This window comes from Mus pahari, chromosome 12 (assembly GCF_900095145.1).
Source record: "Mus pahari chromosome 12, PAHARI_EIJ_v1.1, whole genome shotgun sequence".
In the NCBI taxonomy this organism is placed as follows: Eukaryota; Metazoa; Chordata; class Mammalia; order Rodentia; family Muridae; genus Mus; species Mus pahari.
The window spans coordinates 1390103-1407631 of NC_034601.1; the positions used below are offsets into that span (position 1 = coordinate 1390103).

Sequence of the window (17529 nt, forward strand, 5' to 3'; positions counted from 1 at the left end):
CAAAAACGAAAGAAAGAAAGAAAGAAAGAAAGAAAGAAAGAAAGAAAGAAAGAAAGAAAGAAAGAAAGAAAGAAAGAAAGAAAGAAAGGAAAAAAGAGGAGAGAAGAGGAGAAGGGGGAGAGAGAGGGGAGGGGGAGAGAGAGAAAGGGGGAAGGGGAAGAGGCAGGCAAGAGGAGGGGAAAGGGAAGGGGAGAGGGAGATGGGGAGAGGAAGAGGAAGACAGAGGGTGCGGAAGCACTCAAGTGCCAGCCAGTGCCAATAGCGAGCAGGCGAGCAGCCTCCACAGTGGGGAACGTTTGCGGAGAATGTTGGGGATATCACGTCCCAAGGAAGCCTGTGATGAAGTATGAGTAGATGCGATTAAAATACGCCTGCCAATCTGTCATGATCTGCCCATTAGGTCTCCCCTGACCTTTGTCTCCTCTCCGCTGCTGCTGAGCTCAAACATTCCAGCCCGGGACCCAGTGGCCAAGCTCCCATCCGCTCCTCTCCCAGCCGCCTCTCCAGTCACAGACTCAAACTTAATCCCAGCCTGGGCCCAGGGCCCAGATGATGAATCAAACAAACCCTGCTTTGGACAAAGCTCCCTCCTCCCACCCCTGGGTTCCCCGCCCCATCCTTTCCTGTGGGCTGGACAAGAGCCTGCCCCTGCTGCTGTGGGGAGTGCCCTGTCCAGGAGATGCTGGGGTGGCCCTGCTGGGATTTTTTTCTTTCCAGTCCTGAGGACTGAGCACAGGACTGCACGAATACAAGTGTCCTTCTGAACTGCATCTCGGCCTTTTAAAGTATTTATTTATTTATAGCTGGGTATAGTGGCCCATATCTTTAATCCTAGCGCTAGGGAGGCAGAGGCAGGTGGTTCTCTGTGAGTTCATGGCCAGCCAGAGCCATATAGTGAGACCCTGTCTCAAAATAAATAAGTAAATAGATAAACATTTAAAAAATTAAAACTTATGTATTTACTTATTATTTATTTATATTTTGAGATAGGCTCTCACTAAGTTTCCTGGGCTGGATTTGAACTCACTCTGTAGCCCTTGAACTTTCTCCTGCTTCAATCTCAAGCGTGGCTACATGGCTTCGATTACAGCCATGTCACCCAGCCGAGCTAGGAGGCTAACAGTCTGGCCATTCATATTGCTTATGTGGAAGTATCAAAGGTTTCTATGTAAACGTGAATGGCTGCGTGTTGAGCATTGTCTAATTGAGAGGTTTCAGAGGGTCAGCTGGATGCTGGGCCTGAGGACTGAGGACCCTTGGTCCATGACACTCCATGATCTGCCCAAGCCTGTGGACAGAACTCTGCAGCAAGGGTGAGGACCCAACTAACCTCTGCCCTGTCATTGTCACAGGCTCCTTGTCTGCCCTGTGGGGGTGACCCTGCAGGAATGGCGTTCTCCTTCCTCGGGCTGCAGGCTCTCCTCAGTTTCCCTTTTATCCACAAAAGTTGTCCATGTGACATTTGCCTGAACTTCATCCTTCATTGTCATTTCCAGCTTGCTACAAGAAACTCTGTGTGCTTCTAGGTTCCTCCTCCTCCTCCTAGTTTCCAGCTCCCTACTCCTCTCTCCTTCCTCCCAGGCCCCTCCTCCTCTCTTCCTCCTCCTCCCATGTCCCTCCTCCTCCTAGTTTCCAGCTCCCCTCCTCCTCTCTCCCTCCTCCTAGGCCCCTCCTTCTCTCTCCCTCCTCCCAGGCCCCTCCTCCTCTCTCCCTCCTCCCATGTCCCTCCTCCTCCTAGTTTCTAGCTCCCCTCCTCCTCTCTCCCTCCTCCCATGTCCCTCCTCCTCCTAGTTTCCAGCTCCCCCCTCCTCTCTCCGTCCTCCCAGGCTCCTCCTCCACCTGCCCCCCCATGTCCCTCCTCCCTCTCTCCTCTCAGCCCTCTCCCCCTTTTTTCTTGTTTTAGGCTCTTCCTCCCTCCTCCCTGTTCTCAGGCCCTTCCAAGTCTCTTCATCTTCCTGTTCTGTTCCTCCCTTCCTTCCTTCCTCCAGCCTCCTCTCTCTCCTCCTCTTCCCTTCTTTCTTCCCCACTTGTTCGCCAGTATCTTAAGCAGAGCAGGCAGAGGCAGAACCGACAAGCCCTCACACTTAGGCTCCCTCTGGGTGTACTACTGCCTCAGGACCATCTCCTCGGGCCCACCTTCATCCCACTTTTTACTGTCCCTATCAAGTGCCCAGTGCAGTCTGATGTGACACAGAACTGGCTCCTTGTCTCTCTCTGAACCCAGGGCCCAGATGTGCCTGGCACCTGCCTGGCCTCCCTCAGCACTAAATGAAGTATCTTTGCCAGGGACACTGAGGTGGAAGCCGGCACCCAGACCTCTCGCCTTCCTACTGACCTAGAGGGACAGGGGGTTGGCTGTCTCTCCTTTCCTGGAGAGCTCACAGGCTTGGTGTGGCTGGAGGAAGAGAATCCCCTCCCCTTACCATATTCTCTCTTCAGACTCCATGGTCCAATCTAGGATCGTAGAGAGAGGGAATCCCAGGGCAGGCTGAATCTTGTCCCTGTTTTGGGGTGCAGTAGCCCACACCTAGCCCTCCCTTTGCCTCAGCAAGGCCACACTATGCATGCTCTATTTGTTTGCTCTCTCCCCACATGAAGCTTTTCTCTGCAGATGGCCTGGAGTCTGGGTGAGGCCAGAGAGCAGCTTCCTTCAGAGCTCGCAGAAGGAGGGGTTAGCTGACACCCACCTTTAGCCCAGTGGGGCCCATTCCAGCTTCCAGGCCTCTTGGGTTGTGAGACGGGAATCTGTGTCGTGTTTCAAGGCACAAGTTTGCTATGCATGACAGCAGTCCAGGAACCAGCATGGGTGCCTCCCTCAGTCTGCAGGGACCCTTTGTCTTCCTAACAGGAGCACTGGGGGCAGGCAGGCAAAGGGCCTTGGTGAAGGCAGGAAGCAAGGAGGGTCTCCTTTCTACATCCTGTCTCTCATTAAAGATACCCTCCAATATATTCACCCAGAGGGTAGGCAGGTAACCAGTGACAACCGGGACCCTTAGGGGACACCGTGTGGGCAGAGACACTTGTAAAACACCTACTGTCTCTGTCCCTTTTGAGGTGTTTTCAAAACCCAGGAGCTGGGCATGATGGACACCTCTCTCTTGATGGAAGCTCAGGAGGCTGGGGCAGAGGAGTGTGAAATGCAGCCTGGCTTTGCCTTAGGGTCCGAGCTTGACTCCTCCCTGGCAGGCTGTCTGTCTGTCTGTCTGTCTGTCTGTCTGTCTGTCTGTATTATCTCTACACCATTCACATGCTTTTATCCACCTGTTAATGCCACACTGTAAGCACAGATGCTTGTCCACAAGGGAGTGGAATGTGGCCTGTCCACAGGGGAGTAGGACTTGATCACAGAAAGGAAGGACGGGTGGCTGGGGACACTACACTTGCCCAGCAGTCTGGAGGGAGACCGTAGGGGTCCATCCCCAGCTACAGATAAAACAAAACAACGCTAGCCTTGGTTGTATAGCAAGACTGTCTAAAGGGGGGAAAGGCACTATAGAGATGGCTCAGCATTTAAGAGTGTGTGCTGCACTCACAGAGGACCCGAGTTCAATTCCTGGGGCTCCTCTAACTCCAGCTCCAGGGTCTTTGGCTCTGTTAGCATTCACCCTCATGTGTGCACATAATTTAAAATAAAAACAAATCTTAAAGTGAAATACAATGAAAGAGGGGGCGGTATGACCACACATCTGTGAACAGAGGGGCAGAAGTCACCCAGGGGTTAGATCTATGACAGCATCCACGCTGCCTACAGAGCTAACCAGCCCTGTGCACCCCCTCACCCCATACTGAGGCTCCACTACTTAAAGTCTTCTTGCTTTAGGTGACCTTTGGCTCACAGGTGACTCTGGGTGGAATCCAGAAGCCTTTATGGGAATGAACAGACTCTGGGGAGGCCAGGGATCAGAGTGGGCAGGGCCCAATTGTGCAGGCTCCTGCATCGGCTCCTCTAGACCCTGCTCCTGCCTAATCAAGGCTGCAAAGTGACCGGGAATACTGTGTGATACATGCAGGTTACAACCGGAACAACTGTGCTCAGGGACCCCAACTGTGACCTGGGTGGCCCTAGAGGGTCCCCAAGGAGGTCCTGAGCTGTGAGCTGAGAACTGGAGATAGCACAGGTGGAGGACTTCAGGGACAGATGTGATATCCATGAGAAGCAGTGGCTGGGGCAGGCTGAGAGGAGAGACAGTGCTCTGAGGGTGAGAGCGTTGTGAAGACACGCTCTGGTTACACAGCCTTTGAATGCACGGAGAGCTGCTGTATTGCAGTGGGCTGCAGTGGGCACTCTCACGTTCTATTTTATTTTATTTTAGTGTGTGTGTGTGTGTATGTGTATGCAGATGCTTGCGTGTGCAAATTTGTACAGAGGCTAGGTGTCCATTCTCCTTTTGTTTTTGTTTTTTTTTTTTGAGACAGGGCTTACTGGCTAGTTGTATGTCAATTCAACATAAGCAAAAAGTCATCTGAGAGGAGGGAGTCTTAATTAAGAAAATGCCTCTGTTAGATCAGGCCGTAAGCAAGCCTGTAAGGCATTTTCTTAGTTGGTGATTGATGGGGGAGGGCCCAGCCTATGCTGGGTGGTGCTATCTCTGGGCTGGTGGTCCTGAGTGCTATAAGAAAGCAGGCTGAGCAAGCCATGAGGAGCAAGCCAGTAAGCAGCACTCCTCTGTGGCCTCAGCATCAGCTCCTGCCTCCAGGTTCCTGCCCTGCTTGAGTTCCTGTCCTGACTTCCTTCAATGATGAACAGCAATATGGAAGTGTAAGCCAAATAAACCCTTTCCTCCCCAACGTGCTTTTAGGTCATGGTGTTTCATCATAGAAGTAGTAACCCTAAGTAAGACAGGATTTCTCCCTGTAGCCCTGGCTGTCCTGGAACTCACTCTTGTAGACCAGGCTGGCCTCGAACTCAGAGCTCTCCTGAGTGAGAAGATTAAAGGCGTGAGCCTCCACACTCAGCATCTTTGCAAGCACTTTCCTCCTTATGTTTTTAGGTGGGGTCTCTCACTTGAATCCTAAATTCACTAATTCTTTTTATTGCGTTTGCTTCAGGGATCTCTGTCATCTGCACCCATGGTGGATCACAGGTGGGCTGTCACATCTGCCTGGCAATCACGGGCATCCTAAGGAGCCTCGCCCCCGTAATCACACTTGATTGGCAAGTGTTGCCACCCACTAAGCTATCTTTCCAGACCACGTTACTGATTTACTATTTGGACCTATTTGCTAACTTATATTTTATTTTTATTTATTTATTTTATTTTATGTGCATTGGTGATTGGCCCGCATGCATGTCTGTGAACGTCCCAGAGCCCCTGAAATTGGAACCACAGAGAGTTATAAGGGCTGGGCATTGAACCCAGAACCTCTGGAAGAATAGCCAGTGCTCTTTAACCACCAAGCCATCTCGCTAGCCCCTCTACTTATTTATTTTAAAGATTCGTATTTGTTTTATTTACTTCTACCTGTTCTTGTGAGTGTTTGCCACGTGTGTGGGTACCCTTGGAAATCAGAAAGGAGCGCTGGATATCCTGCCTGGTGCGGAGTTAAAGGCAGGTGTGAGCCACTCAGGGTAGCAGCACTCTTAACCAATGACCCATCTCTCCAACTCCTATTATCTATCTGTCTGTCTGTCTGTCTGTCTATCTATCTATCTATCTATCTATCTATCTATCTATCTATCTATCTATCTATCTATCTACTTTTGGGTCAGTCTCATGTAGTCCATGCTAACCTCACACTTGCTCTGTCGTTATGTCTGAGGATGACCTTGAACTTCTGACCCTCCTGCTTCCATCTCCGAGTGCTGATATTCCATGTGGGCTACATGTGGTGCTGTGGTGGAACCCAGAACTTCACGGGAGCCGGGCAACACTACCAACTCTGCAGTTATTGTTTGAGTTGGGGTGAAATGTATAGAACGCACAGTCAGCCATCTTACTGTAGACCATTTGGTGACATTTAATGCGTTCGCAGTGTTCTGCCTGCACCAGCTCCCTCAAGTTCCAAGCCCTTTCTTCCTGACAGCAGCTGTTTGGGGATTAAGTGCATTTATATTTGAAAGGCTTTAGCAGAGTGTATAGAACAATATGTACAAATGAAGCGGTGGAGATAATTAGCAGAACCGTGCTAGATTGTGCCTGTGTGGCGGTAGTGATATTATTCATTTGTGTCCCTGGAGGTGGAGCACAGTGCTCTGTCCACGCACGGGCACCCCTCTTTCCTTAGACTTCCCTGTATCCAACATGTCACCCACTGGTCTCCTAGCACAGTCACATCTTCCCTAAGGTTTGGAGCAGAGGAGGTTGTGGCTTAAGTGTGGTATTGGGAAAACACCAGATGACAGTGTTAAGGTCACTGTGCTGATCCTGGGGGAGACCACTAGAGTCCCCTCAATGAATCAAATACTGGCGACCAGGGACAGAACAATAGCCTGTGGCTACTTGGGTTATCCTTTGCTGCCACCTTGTGGTAACACTGGGAATTTTGACTCCTATTTCTACTTTATAACCTAGATAGCGCTTAGCACGTGCTGTCTGTGAGGTCTGATTACATCTTACCTGGGATGCAACAAAGATGGCAACAATATCAGGGCCATTTCCTTTGCTCTTGCAAGGTGAAATGCTAGGTTGAGAGAAGGGAGGGCTGATGGAAGTGAAGCTGGTCCCTTAGACACCCTGGGAAGACTGGCAGGGTTTGGATGCGGCTGAAGTTAGAAGGGACAAAAGCCTAGGGTGACCCTTTTCCTGATTATCTTCTCCGCACTCTTCTCCATGTCTACATTACCAAATAATACGCATTACCTTATTTATTTTTTAAGATTTACTTTCGCTATTTTAGATTATGTATATGTTTATGTGTAGCGGAGTGCTGGTACCTGCTGAGGTCCCCCTGGAGCTGGGGTTCCAGGACGTTGTGAGCCTCTTGACCTGGGTGCTGGGAGTTGAACTCCGTTCCTCTTGAAGACTAGTACCTGCTTTTATCTGCTGAGCTGTCTCTCCAGCCGGCCTAATTTATTTAACGCCGGACGGCCTGACTTTCAGTGAACGCTCTGTAAAGGTGTGAAGAGTGAATAAACAACGCATTCGGAAGGATTTAGGCTAGACCCCGGCAGCCTTCGAGGCGAGGTCAGGTGGAGAATGAGCTCAAGGCCACGGGTCAGCCGGACATGGTGGGGCACATCTGTAATCCGGAGGTTGGGGTAGTATAGCCGCGACTGGTCGACAGTGTGGATTCCGCCTCAAACCGAACCGGAAAAAAAAAAAAAGTTCAGGTGCAGTAGGTTGAAGAAGAGGTTACTCAGAGCGAGGTAGTTGTAGACTAGGGAAGTCGCTCTCTGTAACTCTGGGCAGGTGCAAATGAACGGGGTTGGAGGGGTCGCGTCCTCAGGGCTGAGTCCTCAAGGGGACAGAGACTGGGTTGGGGGCGGAGCCTTTGTTGAGTCTGGGTGAACGTGGACAGGGTCAACATGGGTGGGGTCTTCTCGAGCCATGGCCAATAGGGAGCAAGGGTAGAGCTGAAGGCGTGACCAAGAGAGGGATGAATATAAATGAGGGGCAGGCTTAAGACAAGGGGCCGAGTCTGGCCGGGGCGGGGTTGAGACCAGACCAATCAGGGAACAAGATAATCTTGTGGGGGTGGTGCCAGGCCAGGCCAGGCTCTCCCGCTGTCCCGGGTCCTGGAGCGCTCCAGGCCGGGCACGTCTGTCACTGCTCTGGTCCCTCTTCTGCCCTCCAGGCCACTGTTTGTGTAGGATTGACAAGAGGCTGGGGCAAGACTGTGGCTATTGAGCTCCTGAGTTCTGTGCTCCGGGCAAGGCGCCTCCTGGTGATCTGGCGAGCTCAGCTCCCAGGTCAAGCAAGTGCCAGAGCACTGTGCTGTGTCTCCAGCAGTTCTCAGGGTGAGCAGAGCAGCGGGGCCTGCGCATGTATGCGTGTTTGAATAGCTTTGTGTGGGTGCGCACTTGTGTGCACCTGGGGGAATAGAGTGCGCGTGTGCAGAGTTGCTGCAGGGAGCTGAGTGCCTGTGCAAAGTTCTATGCTGCGTGTACAAGGGCTGTCCTGTGTGGGAGTGGGATGCAGGTGAGCCGTACAGAAGGGTGCACGTGTCAGGCTATTATGGAGGAAAATGAAAGGGCAGGCACAAAAATACTGGGGGTGTGGGTGGGCACAGGGCAGGATGTCCACAGCAAGTCACGGGGAGAATGTGCGAGGACAATCGTGGGAATGTAAGAATTGCAAATGTGTGTGCCTGCTGGAGTGGGTGGCATTGAGGGTGTCTCTGAAAGAGTGGGAATGGGGAGATGGCATGAAGTGTTGCCTGCTCTCAGAGGGCTGAGTGTGGGTTGGGGAGCTGGGTAGTGGACGGGTACCGGTTAGCTAATAATCCTATCAGTTTCTTACTTTGAGCACCGGGTCTGCCTGACACCTGGTAGGCAGTGGCCATGAGGAACTGCCACCTCACCAGTAACTCTTCATTTCCAGCTTCTGTGCTCTCTCTGTCCTGGTGGCTTCTGAGTTCGAACATGGTGCAAAAATACCAGTCTCCTGTCCGAGTATACAAGTATCCATTCGAGCTGGTCATGGCGGTGAGTGACCCCTGGTTCTCGGGCCCCTCTTGTGACTGGAGGTCAATGGTGGGAAAGAAAGAGGACATTTCAGGCTGTGAAATGGGGACATTTTACTGAACTTTTCAGCTGCCCTGACTTCCTGACCTCTTTGCCTGACCACCCCCTCTCACCTGTCATGACTCTTGGAACACTGCCGAGCAGATAAAATACAATATCTAGAATGAGGATATGTGCTATGGTCCTTGCATTCAAAGGCAGGAGGATCAGGAGTTCAAAGCCATCCGGGGCTACAAAGAAACAAAAATTGGAGATAGAGATGCAGTCTCTCCGTATGAGTGTATATGTGAGTGTCTTGCACCAGGGCAGTTGTGTCCCTAGGCATGACCGCAGACCCTTGGCCTTCTGGGTCAGATTTTTTGCACGGAGGCCAGAGCTAGAGAATGGTTCCACCACTCTGCCTTCCAGAACTTCAGTCTCTTCTCGGAGAAATGGGGGCAGTGCTATGACACGGGCTTGTGGTGGACAGTAGTAGAAGTGACTGGTATCCCAGAAGCCACATGATCGACACATAGTAGGTACCTGTGATATTATATGTCATTCCCTGTTATCATACAAGGTCTAGAACTGGAGGGACAGCACAGTGGTGAATGTTTACAGAGCATGCAGAAGGCTCTGAATTCCATGCCAAGCACACACATGCATGCATACACACACACACACAAGCACACACATGCACAGACACACAAGCACACACAAAAGCACTCACATGCACAGACACACACACACAAGCACACACACAAGCACGCACATGCATGCATACACACACACACACACAAGCACACACATGCACAGACACATAAGCACACACAAAAGCACTCACATGCACAGACACACACACACACAAGCACACACACAAGCACGCACATGCACAGCCACACACGTGCACACACAGAGAGACAAGCACACACACACAAGCACACACATGTGCGCATGCATGCACATACACATGGGTGGGGAGAGAAAAACGTTTTACAGGTGATTATATTGAAATATTTTGCAAATGTGTCCAACCTGTGGCCCATGGGCTACTTCTGTCCCAGGATAGCTATGAATGTGGCCCAATATACTTGTAGACTAAAACAGCATATCAGCGTCAAAAGCTTGGATACCCCTGCTAGTGTTTAAAACACCAAATGTCTTCCCACTTGCTGCACTCCACCCCAACTGCTAACCCTAGCCTGCTTTTCAAGAACCCATCTCAGCTAGGGGATCTGCACATGTGTCCTGCCGGACCCGACTCTAGGAGCCCACATGCCTACGTTTTTCTGGCCTATAGAAGATAAAGGCCTACAGAAGGCATCATTGCATGTGGCTGGTTCTTAGGATGGTGAGGCTGACAAAAGCTGGGGACCCTGGGAGCAGGCGACCCCACTCCTGATCTTCTGCTGCCTATCTTTAAAACAGAGACCTCTGGCTTTCCAAATCATGGTGACAGGCTGCTGGTTGAGTGAGTCGGTATCTGCAGCTCCCCCAGCAGGCTCTGGTGAAGAGGAAATGAGCTGTGAGTTCTGTGACCCTTGTGCAGGCAGGCTGTAGGGTGTCCCCTCTCTGCCTTGGGGCTGTGACTCCAGAGGGCGAGGCTGAAACTCAGCCACTTTGGTCAGAAGCACAGGGTCCATGCTGCTATCTTCCATACGCTGGCATAAGGTTGTCATGGTGATTAACAGTGTGCGTGTGCATGTACGTGTCCGTGTGTGTTGGTCCCAGTCCATAGCTCACTTCACACCAAGCAGATGGCAATACTAGACGGTTATGTCTCAGTCTGTGGAGTGTTCTCTCGGCATGAACAAAGCCCCGGGCTCAGTCCTCAGCAACTTGCCATCTCATATGGTGGTGCTCCACCGTAGTCCCAGGCCAGAAGTTAGACGTAGGAGGCTAGGAGGCTAGGTTACTTCAGTTTATCATGAGTTCAAGGCTAGCCTGAGCTACTTGAGACCCTGTATAAAAGAGAAAGGTTGGTGAGATGGCTCATTGGATAAAGATGGCTGCCTTCAAGTCCTGAGTTTCACCCCTGATGCCCAAATGGTAAAAGAGAATAGAGTCCCCAAAACTGTCCCCTGACCTCTACATGCACAGTCTCCCAGGTAAATCAATCAATCAACCAATCAATCATTAATCAACCAATGTAGTTTAAACACTTAAAAACCTCTTAGGGAGGGGAGAAGAAGTGGTAGGTAAGTCCTCTTAGTGGTCCTGGCTACTCACATTTTCTAAGTTCCTGAGCCTATTCATTCGCTGAGTAGAAGAGAGAGTTTGTCCTCTCCTTCTGGAATCGTTTCAAAACCTTTCCAGCCATGAAGCCAAGACATACATCTATAGGGTGGAAAATGATCTACTGTGAGGGCTTAATACATGGAAATTTAGCCAGGCAATGGTGGCACGTCCTTTAATCCCAGCACTCAGAGGGCAGAGGCAGGCGGATTTCTGACTTTGAGGCCAGCCTGGTCTACAGAGTGAGTTCCAGGATGGCCAGGGCTACACGGAGAAACCCCGTCTCAACAAACAAACAAAAATGTAAACTTAACATACCATGTATAGGTTATAAAAAAATATTCACAATCAAGTGTGATGGCACCCAACTAGGATCTCAACAGTAGGTGGGAAGATGGCAGAGGGAAGAGGACTGGAAGTGCAAAGTCATGTGAGCTACAAGGCTAGATAATAGACATTATCTCAAGCCCTCATCCTCCAGCCCCAAATGAAAAAGAAGAGGGAGGAGGAGGTGGAGGTAGAGAAAAGAGAAGGTTTATCTCTGTAAATTGGAGGCCAGTCTAGTCTCCACAGAAAGACCCTGTCTCAAAAACCAAACCAACCAACCGACCAACCAAATTAAAAAGTAAATTGCGTTGAGTCATCTTCAAAGTGTTCTCTGGAGGGCGGGTCACAGCCACCTCCTCTCTTCCGTCCTGTTCTTGTCTGTGTCCAGATCCTGCAGCTTCACCACAGACAAAGACGCTTTGCTGACTGCTGACAAAACGCCATTGTCCCTCAAATAACCACATAACTACACAGAACTTGTGGCTTTGGAGGCACAAAGGGGTTTTTCTGCCCTTAATGCCCCTCTTTGTTCCTCAGCTGATACTTGCCCTCAGCGTGGGTTCCAGGCTGGACCACTGGGGATGAACTCGGCTGCCTCCGGGCATCTGAGCGGCGGGCCTTTTGGTTTGTGTTTGACAGGGGTGTCTGGAGAACTGGATTACCCACTATGCATCAAAAGCCCACCAGCAGGAACTGAAAGGCTTCCCAGATTCACTGATTGGCTTCTAAAAACTTTTTAAAGGTTATTTTTTCCTATTTATGTGTGTGTAGGTATGCCTGAATGAGTTTATGTGTCTGGAGGCACCCACCAAGGTCAGAGCATATTGGAAGTGGAGTCACAGGTGGTTGTGAGACACCTGATGTGTGTTCTGGGAACCAAACTCTGGTCCTCTCTGGAAGAGCAGTCAGTGCTTTTAACCTCTGAGCCAGCTCTCCAGCAAGATTTCTAAAATTTTTATTACACCATTTTAGAGAGTGAAAGAGATAGATAGATAGATAGATAGATAGATAGATAGATAGATAGATAGATAGATAGATTAGACAGACAGACAGACAGACAGACAGACAGACATCTCCAGTCAGAGGATTACTGTCTGGATTCAGTTTTCTTTTACCATGTGAGTTCTGAAAACTGAACTCAGGTCTTCAGTCTTACCACAGACACCTTCACCCACTGAGCCACTTCACTGGCCCAACTAATTAGTGTTTATTTTGAGACAGGATTTCACTCTGTAGCTCAGACTGGCTTGGAACTCATAGCAATCCTCCATTGTCAGCCTCCTAATTGTGAAAACTGTTTTAAAGATTTGAGCCGGGGAGATGGCTCAGTGGGTAAAGGGTTTGCTGTGTATCCATGAGAACCTGAGTCAGGGTTCCCCAGCAACCTTATAAAAGCTGGGTACAATAGTGTGCACCTCTAATGCTCAGGATGGGGGTATAGAGAAGGGCGGAGCTTGAGGTCAGTCAGCCTAGTACTGAGCTCCAGGTGTAGTGAACAATCATACCTCAAAAACAAGATGGAGAGAGATGCAGAGAGATGGAGAGAGATGGAGGGAGACATCCAAAATGTCTGAACATCTGTCTGAACATTTTGGAGCACTTACCTACACACACACACACACACACACACACACACGGGGTGGGGAGTGGGGAGAGAGAACTTGATCTGTAGACCAGGCTGTCCTTGAACTGAGCGAGATCCATCTACCTCTGCCTCTTAAGTGCTGGGATTAAAGGCGTGCGTCCCCACTGCCTGGCTGAGCTTAATTTTTTTTTTTTTTTTAAAAAAAGTATATATGTATGTATGTATGTATGTATGTATGTATGTATGTATGTATGTATCTGAGTGTTCTATTTGCATGTAAACCTGAATGCCAGAAGAGGGCACTGGATCCCATTACAGATGGTTGTGAGCCGCCATGTGGTTGCTGGGATTTGAACTCAGGACCTCTGGAAGAGCAGCCAGTGCTCTTAACCTCTGAGCCATCTCTCCAGCCCTGAGTCTGAAATCTTTAATCTGGGCATGGTGTTTCATGTACTTGGCAGTCTGAAGCAGGAAGATTGTAGATTCAAGTCCAGCCTTGGCTACATACTGTCCTCAAAAGGAAAAAAAAAGGAGGGGGTTAGTGTATGTTTGTGTATGTGTGTGGTATATGTACACACAGGGCAGATGTGTACACAGGTATGAGGAGGCCAGAGGTTGATATCAGGTATCATGTTTCTTCAGGAATTCTCTACCTTTATTTTATTAAAAAACCCTTTCAATACTTTTATTATGGGAGTTCGGGTCAAAGCCTTCCTATGTAGACTTGCCTTGGCCCCGATCTTGCTATTTAAGCCAGCCTGAACCTAGACTCACAGAGAATGCCTGCCTCTGCCTTACAAGGAAGGGTTGTGACTAAAAGTATGAACCACCAAGTCCAGCAATGACACACACACTCGCGTACACACACACACACACACACACACATTTAATTTTCAATTATGTGTATGCATGTGTGAGTGTGTGCACGAGTGTAGGTGCCTGTGGGTATCAACATCCCTGGATCAGGAGCTACAGGTGGTTCTCTTGACATGGGTTCTGGGAACAGAACAGGGGTCTTCCAGAAGAGCAGTATATGCTTTTAACCACCGAACTATCTCTCTAGCCCCTTAAAGTTTTTAAACTACATTTTATTTTATAAACAGCAATGTAGTTTATACAATTAATAATGCTATAATAGAATGATCTGATATAGTTTTACGTGTAAGGGTACAGTGTGAGTGTATGGTATGTGTATGGGCCTGCATGCACAGGTATGTGCGCCTGGTGCCATGGATCCCCTGGAACCGGAGTTACAGACAATTGTGAACGGCCATGTGGGTACTGGGAAGTGAACTCGGGTTCTCTGGAAGAACAGCAGCGCTCCTAACCGCTGAACCATCTCTCCAGCCCATAACAGCCCTTACATAGTTTTAAACAGATGAAAAAAGGGGGGATTTTGGTACCCCATCTCCCACTTCAAGGGAGTAGGCCGAGAGGGCTAGAAGAAGACACCGTCCTTATTTGAGGTAGCCTCTCACTGAAGCTGAAGCACATTGCTTTGAATGTGGTGCTGGGGATCAAACCCAAGGCTCATGCCCACCCACACCATAACTGAGCCACAGCCCTAGCCACAGTCGGTGGCTTTGAACATTCGCAATGGAAATATCTCTAGCAAGACAAAACTCTGAATGAGATTTTGGCTTTATCAGCTGCACTGAAGTTTCTCGACCCAGCCTCCAGGGAGCAAGCATCAGACCCTGGGGACCCTGCGAGGACATGTCTATAATCTCACTTGGGAAGTACATCTACAGTAAAGGCACACACCTGTTCCCCCACTTCCTTCCCTGCCTTCTGTAGGGAATCAGCCCACAAACTTGCTGTGAATGCCCCTCCCCCCAAAGTACAGGAAGGGCCCCCCTCCTCTGCCCTGTTAACCTCCATTTCCCTTCGGAGTCTCCACCATGCCTCCTGTCTCTGGAACTGGAGCCTGACCTCTATAGGACTTCCACCGTATTGTGGCTGCTCTGGCACGGAGTTAGTAATTCTTCTATGAATTCCTTATTCTTCAGGAATCCTCTGTGTCCTTCTGAGCCCCCTCCCCCACCCCCACACAAACCTAACACTTTGTTTCTTTAACATTTGCTGCCATTTTGTCCTGTGTCAGTAACACCCAGCACACGGCAAAATGTAGACTGGAATTTAGAAGCTCCCACTCACTCCATACAATGAGTTTGCATCGTGACACTGGGTATAAGCCCGGGACAAAGCTTGGTGAGGCTTCAGAAATGCCCTCCATCCGTTCTTGTGTGGCTACTGTCCCAGGGTGTCTTGGGCTCCCCATCTCCTTTGATCTCCTAAATGTAAAGAGGAAAGGGGGCCTGAAGCGGAATTTTTTAAGTGGTAGGCTTTCCACCCTCCTGCAATTCAGTGTTAAAATATTTAAAGCTTTGGCCATGCTGTATTGATACGCAGCGTGTAATTGAGCAAACGGATTGTTACTAAAGAGCCGGATACTCTTGCAGCCCGGGCCAAAAGCAGTTCCAGCAGAATGGTTGCTGTGGGTACCCTTTTAATAAAGCAGCTGGGGCCTTATTTAAGTGAGATTAAATGAGTTCCCTAGGGCATCATTTGATCTGGTTGCTAGCTGATGAAGCGAAGCAATTCTGCCTTGGTGACGAGCTCTGATTTGGGGTATCCCTATCCACTCCCCAGGGAAGTCTCTCCCGATGCCAGAGGCCTTGAAGCGGACAGGGGGAGGTCCTCAGTCACCAATCCTGCCAGAGTATTAGCTCCTGAAGGCACTAGATCACTGATTGTGTTTGTGATGATGAGGTGTGTCATTTTTCTGTTGACTGGTTGACTTGTTTTTAAGGGTCTTTTTCATTAAGGAAGGTTCTGGAAGCTGTCACTGTGTCTGTCTGACGATCAGGTTCTCTTTCTCTTCTTTGTATGTGGTGTCTGTGCACAAGTGTCTATTGCTCTCTACCGTATTCCCTTGAGACAGGGTCTTTCACTGAATTTAGAGTTAGCAATCCCCAGAGAAGAATCACTGTTCTCTCCCCAATAGTTCTGTGTGCTAGAGATTATAGACCAGATTCTCATGCTTGTACATTCTTACCCCCTGAGCTCCCACCCCGTCTTTATTTATTTATCTCTATTGCTTGTTTGTTTCTCTGCGTAGTCCTAGCTGGCTTGGGACTCTCTATGGTGACGAGGCTGACACCACGCTCATAGAAATCAGCCTTTGCCTCTGACTCCTGAATGCTGGGACTAAAGGTGTGTACCACCACATCCCATTTATTTATCTCTTGAGACAGTCTTGCTCTGTGTTCTTGTCTGGTCTGATCCCCTAAATAATACCAAGATACCAGGATGGCCTTGAACTTGTATATATCCCATTGCCTCTGTTTACGGGTAGAGGAGATTACAGTCCTGTGCTACCATGTCTGGCATTAAAAAAAAAAAACCTTTTTTTTTTAATTAAAAAGCTATTTTATGGATATGAGTATTGTAACTGCATACATATATGTGCACCATATGCATGCCTGGTGCCCACAGAGGTCAGTAGAGGGTGTTAGAACTCCTGGAGCTGGAGTTAGAGATGGTTTTAAGCCACCACGTGGGAGCTGGGAACTGAACCTCGCTTCTCTGGAAGAACACTAAATGCTCATCAGCCAAACCATCTCTCCAGCTCCCTATCTGACATATTTAAGGTATATTTGTGTCCCTCTTCCCCACCCGCACCGTCTCCTGCAGCCAAGGCTCAAATGCAGTATGTGGCTAAGACCGGCCTTGAATTCCTGATCCACCTCCTAAGTGCTGGGATGGTATCTGTGTGCCACCAGCCTGCTTGGGTAGCTGTTGTGGTGACCAACACAAACATAGAGACCTTGGTACAGAAACCAAAACAAACACACACAAGAAGCTGTTCCACGCATGGAGAAGTGCTGTCAGGAGCACCACTTGTCTCTCACAGTGAACACAGGAGACTCAGAGTTCACTGCCTCAGGCTGGGCTGCAGTTCCATGGCCGAGCACCTGCCAAGCACACGGGAGGCTCTGGGCTCCAACTTCAGCTCCATAAGGCAAACAACAGCAACAAAAGCCAAAACAGAGCCCCGCCATGGCAACTGTTCTAAGTCTCCTGTCAGTGACATTGGGGACAGATACATTGCTGGGTAACTGGCACCCCCAGAGGCCTCTCACCGCCCAATGGAGACCTGCAAAGCACATGTGTTCCACCGCTGCCCTGCCCGGGGCTCTGGGGGCCCTCCTTGTTGCTTTGCCTACAAACAGAGGCATCCTGGGTATCAAAGGGAAGAAATCAGACTATGTTTTCCCTTTAGTGCTTGGTTTATTTCATTCAGCACCATCCAAGTTGTGTGGGGTGTTTGTATTTTGTTTAGGTTGTGTGTGTGTGTGTGTGTGTGTGTGTGTGTGTGTGTGTGTGTGTGTCCCTCATGCCATGGTGCGGGTGTGAAAGTCAGAAGACAACTTTTGAGCCAACTCTTCTCCTACCTTGTGGGTACTGGGGATCAGCCTCAGGTCACTGGGTTTAGCAGCAAGCACCTTCACTCACTGGACCTGCACTCCATTTGTTTTAAATGACTGAGAGATAGTCTGTTATCTGGAGGAACCACACAATTAACAGATGTGCCTATCTTTTGGCTATTGGCAACATTTCTCTGATCTGAACATCCAAGTCCAAATCCTTCTCAAATCCCTGTGGAGCCATAGTGTGAATATTCCTTCCTTCCTTCCTTCCTTCCTTCCTTCCTTCCTTCCTTCCTTCCTTCCTTCCTTCCTTCCTTCCTTCCTTCCTTCAGGTTTCTTCTTCTTCT

At 49.5% G+C, this 17529-nt stretch overlaps 1 protein-coding gene across 2 annotated transcripts in view; it reads left to right on the plus strand.

The window, feature by feature from the left end:
- The first annotated feature begins 7724 nt into the window (after positions 1–7724).
- The window catches only part of Sec14l5 (SEC14 like lipid binding 5), a 37804-nt gene continuing 27999 nt past the window's right edge, over positions 7725–17529 (plus strand). For both annotated transcript variants that reach the window (XM_029544604.1, XM_029544605.1), the window contains exons 1-2: positions 7725–7897; positions 8481–8584. In XM_029544604.1, coding sequence (XP_029400464.1) covers positions 8522–8584 — 63 coding nt within the window. In that variant the 5' untranslated portion in view covers positions 7725–7897; positions 8481–8521. The remainder of the gene's footprint in view (positions 7898–8480; positions 8585–17529) is intronic.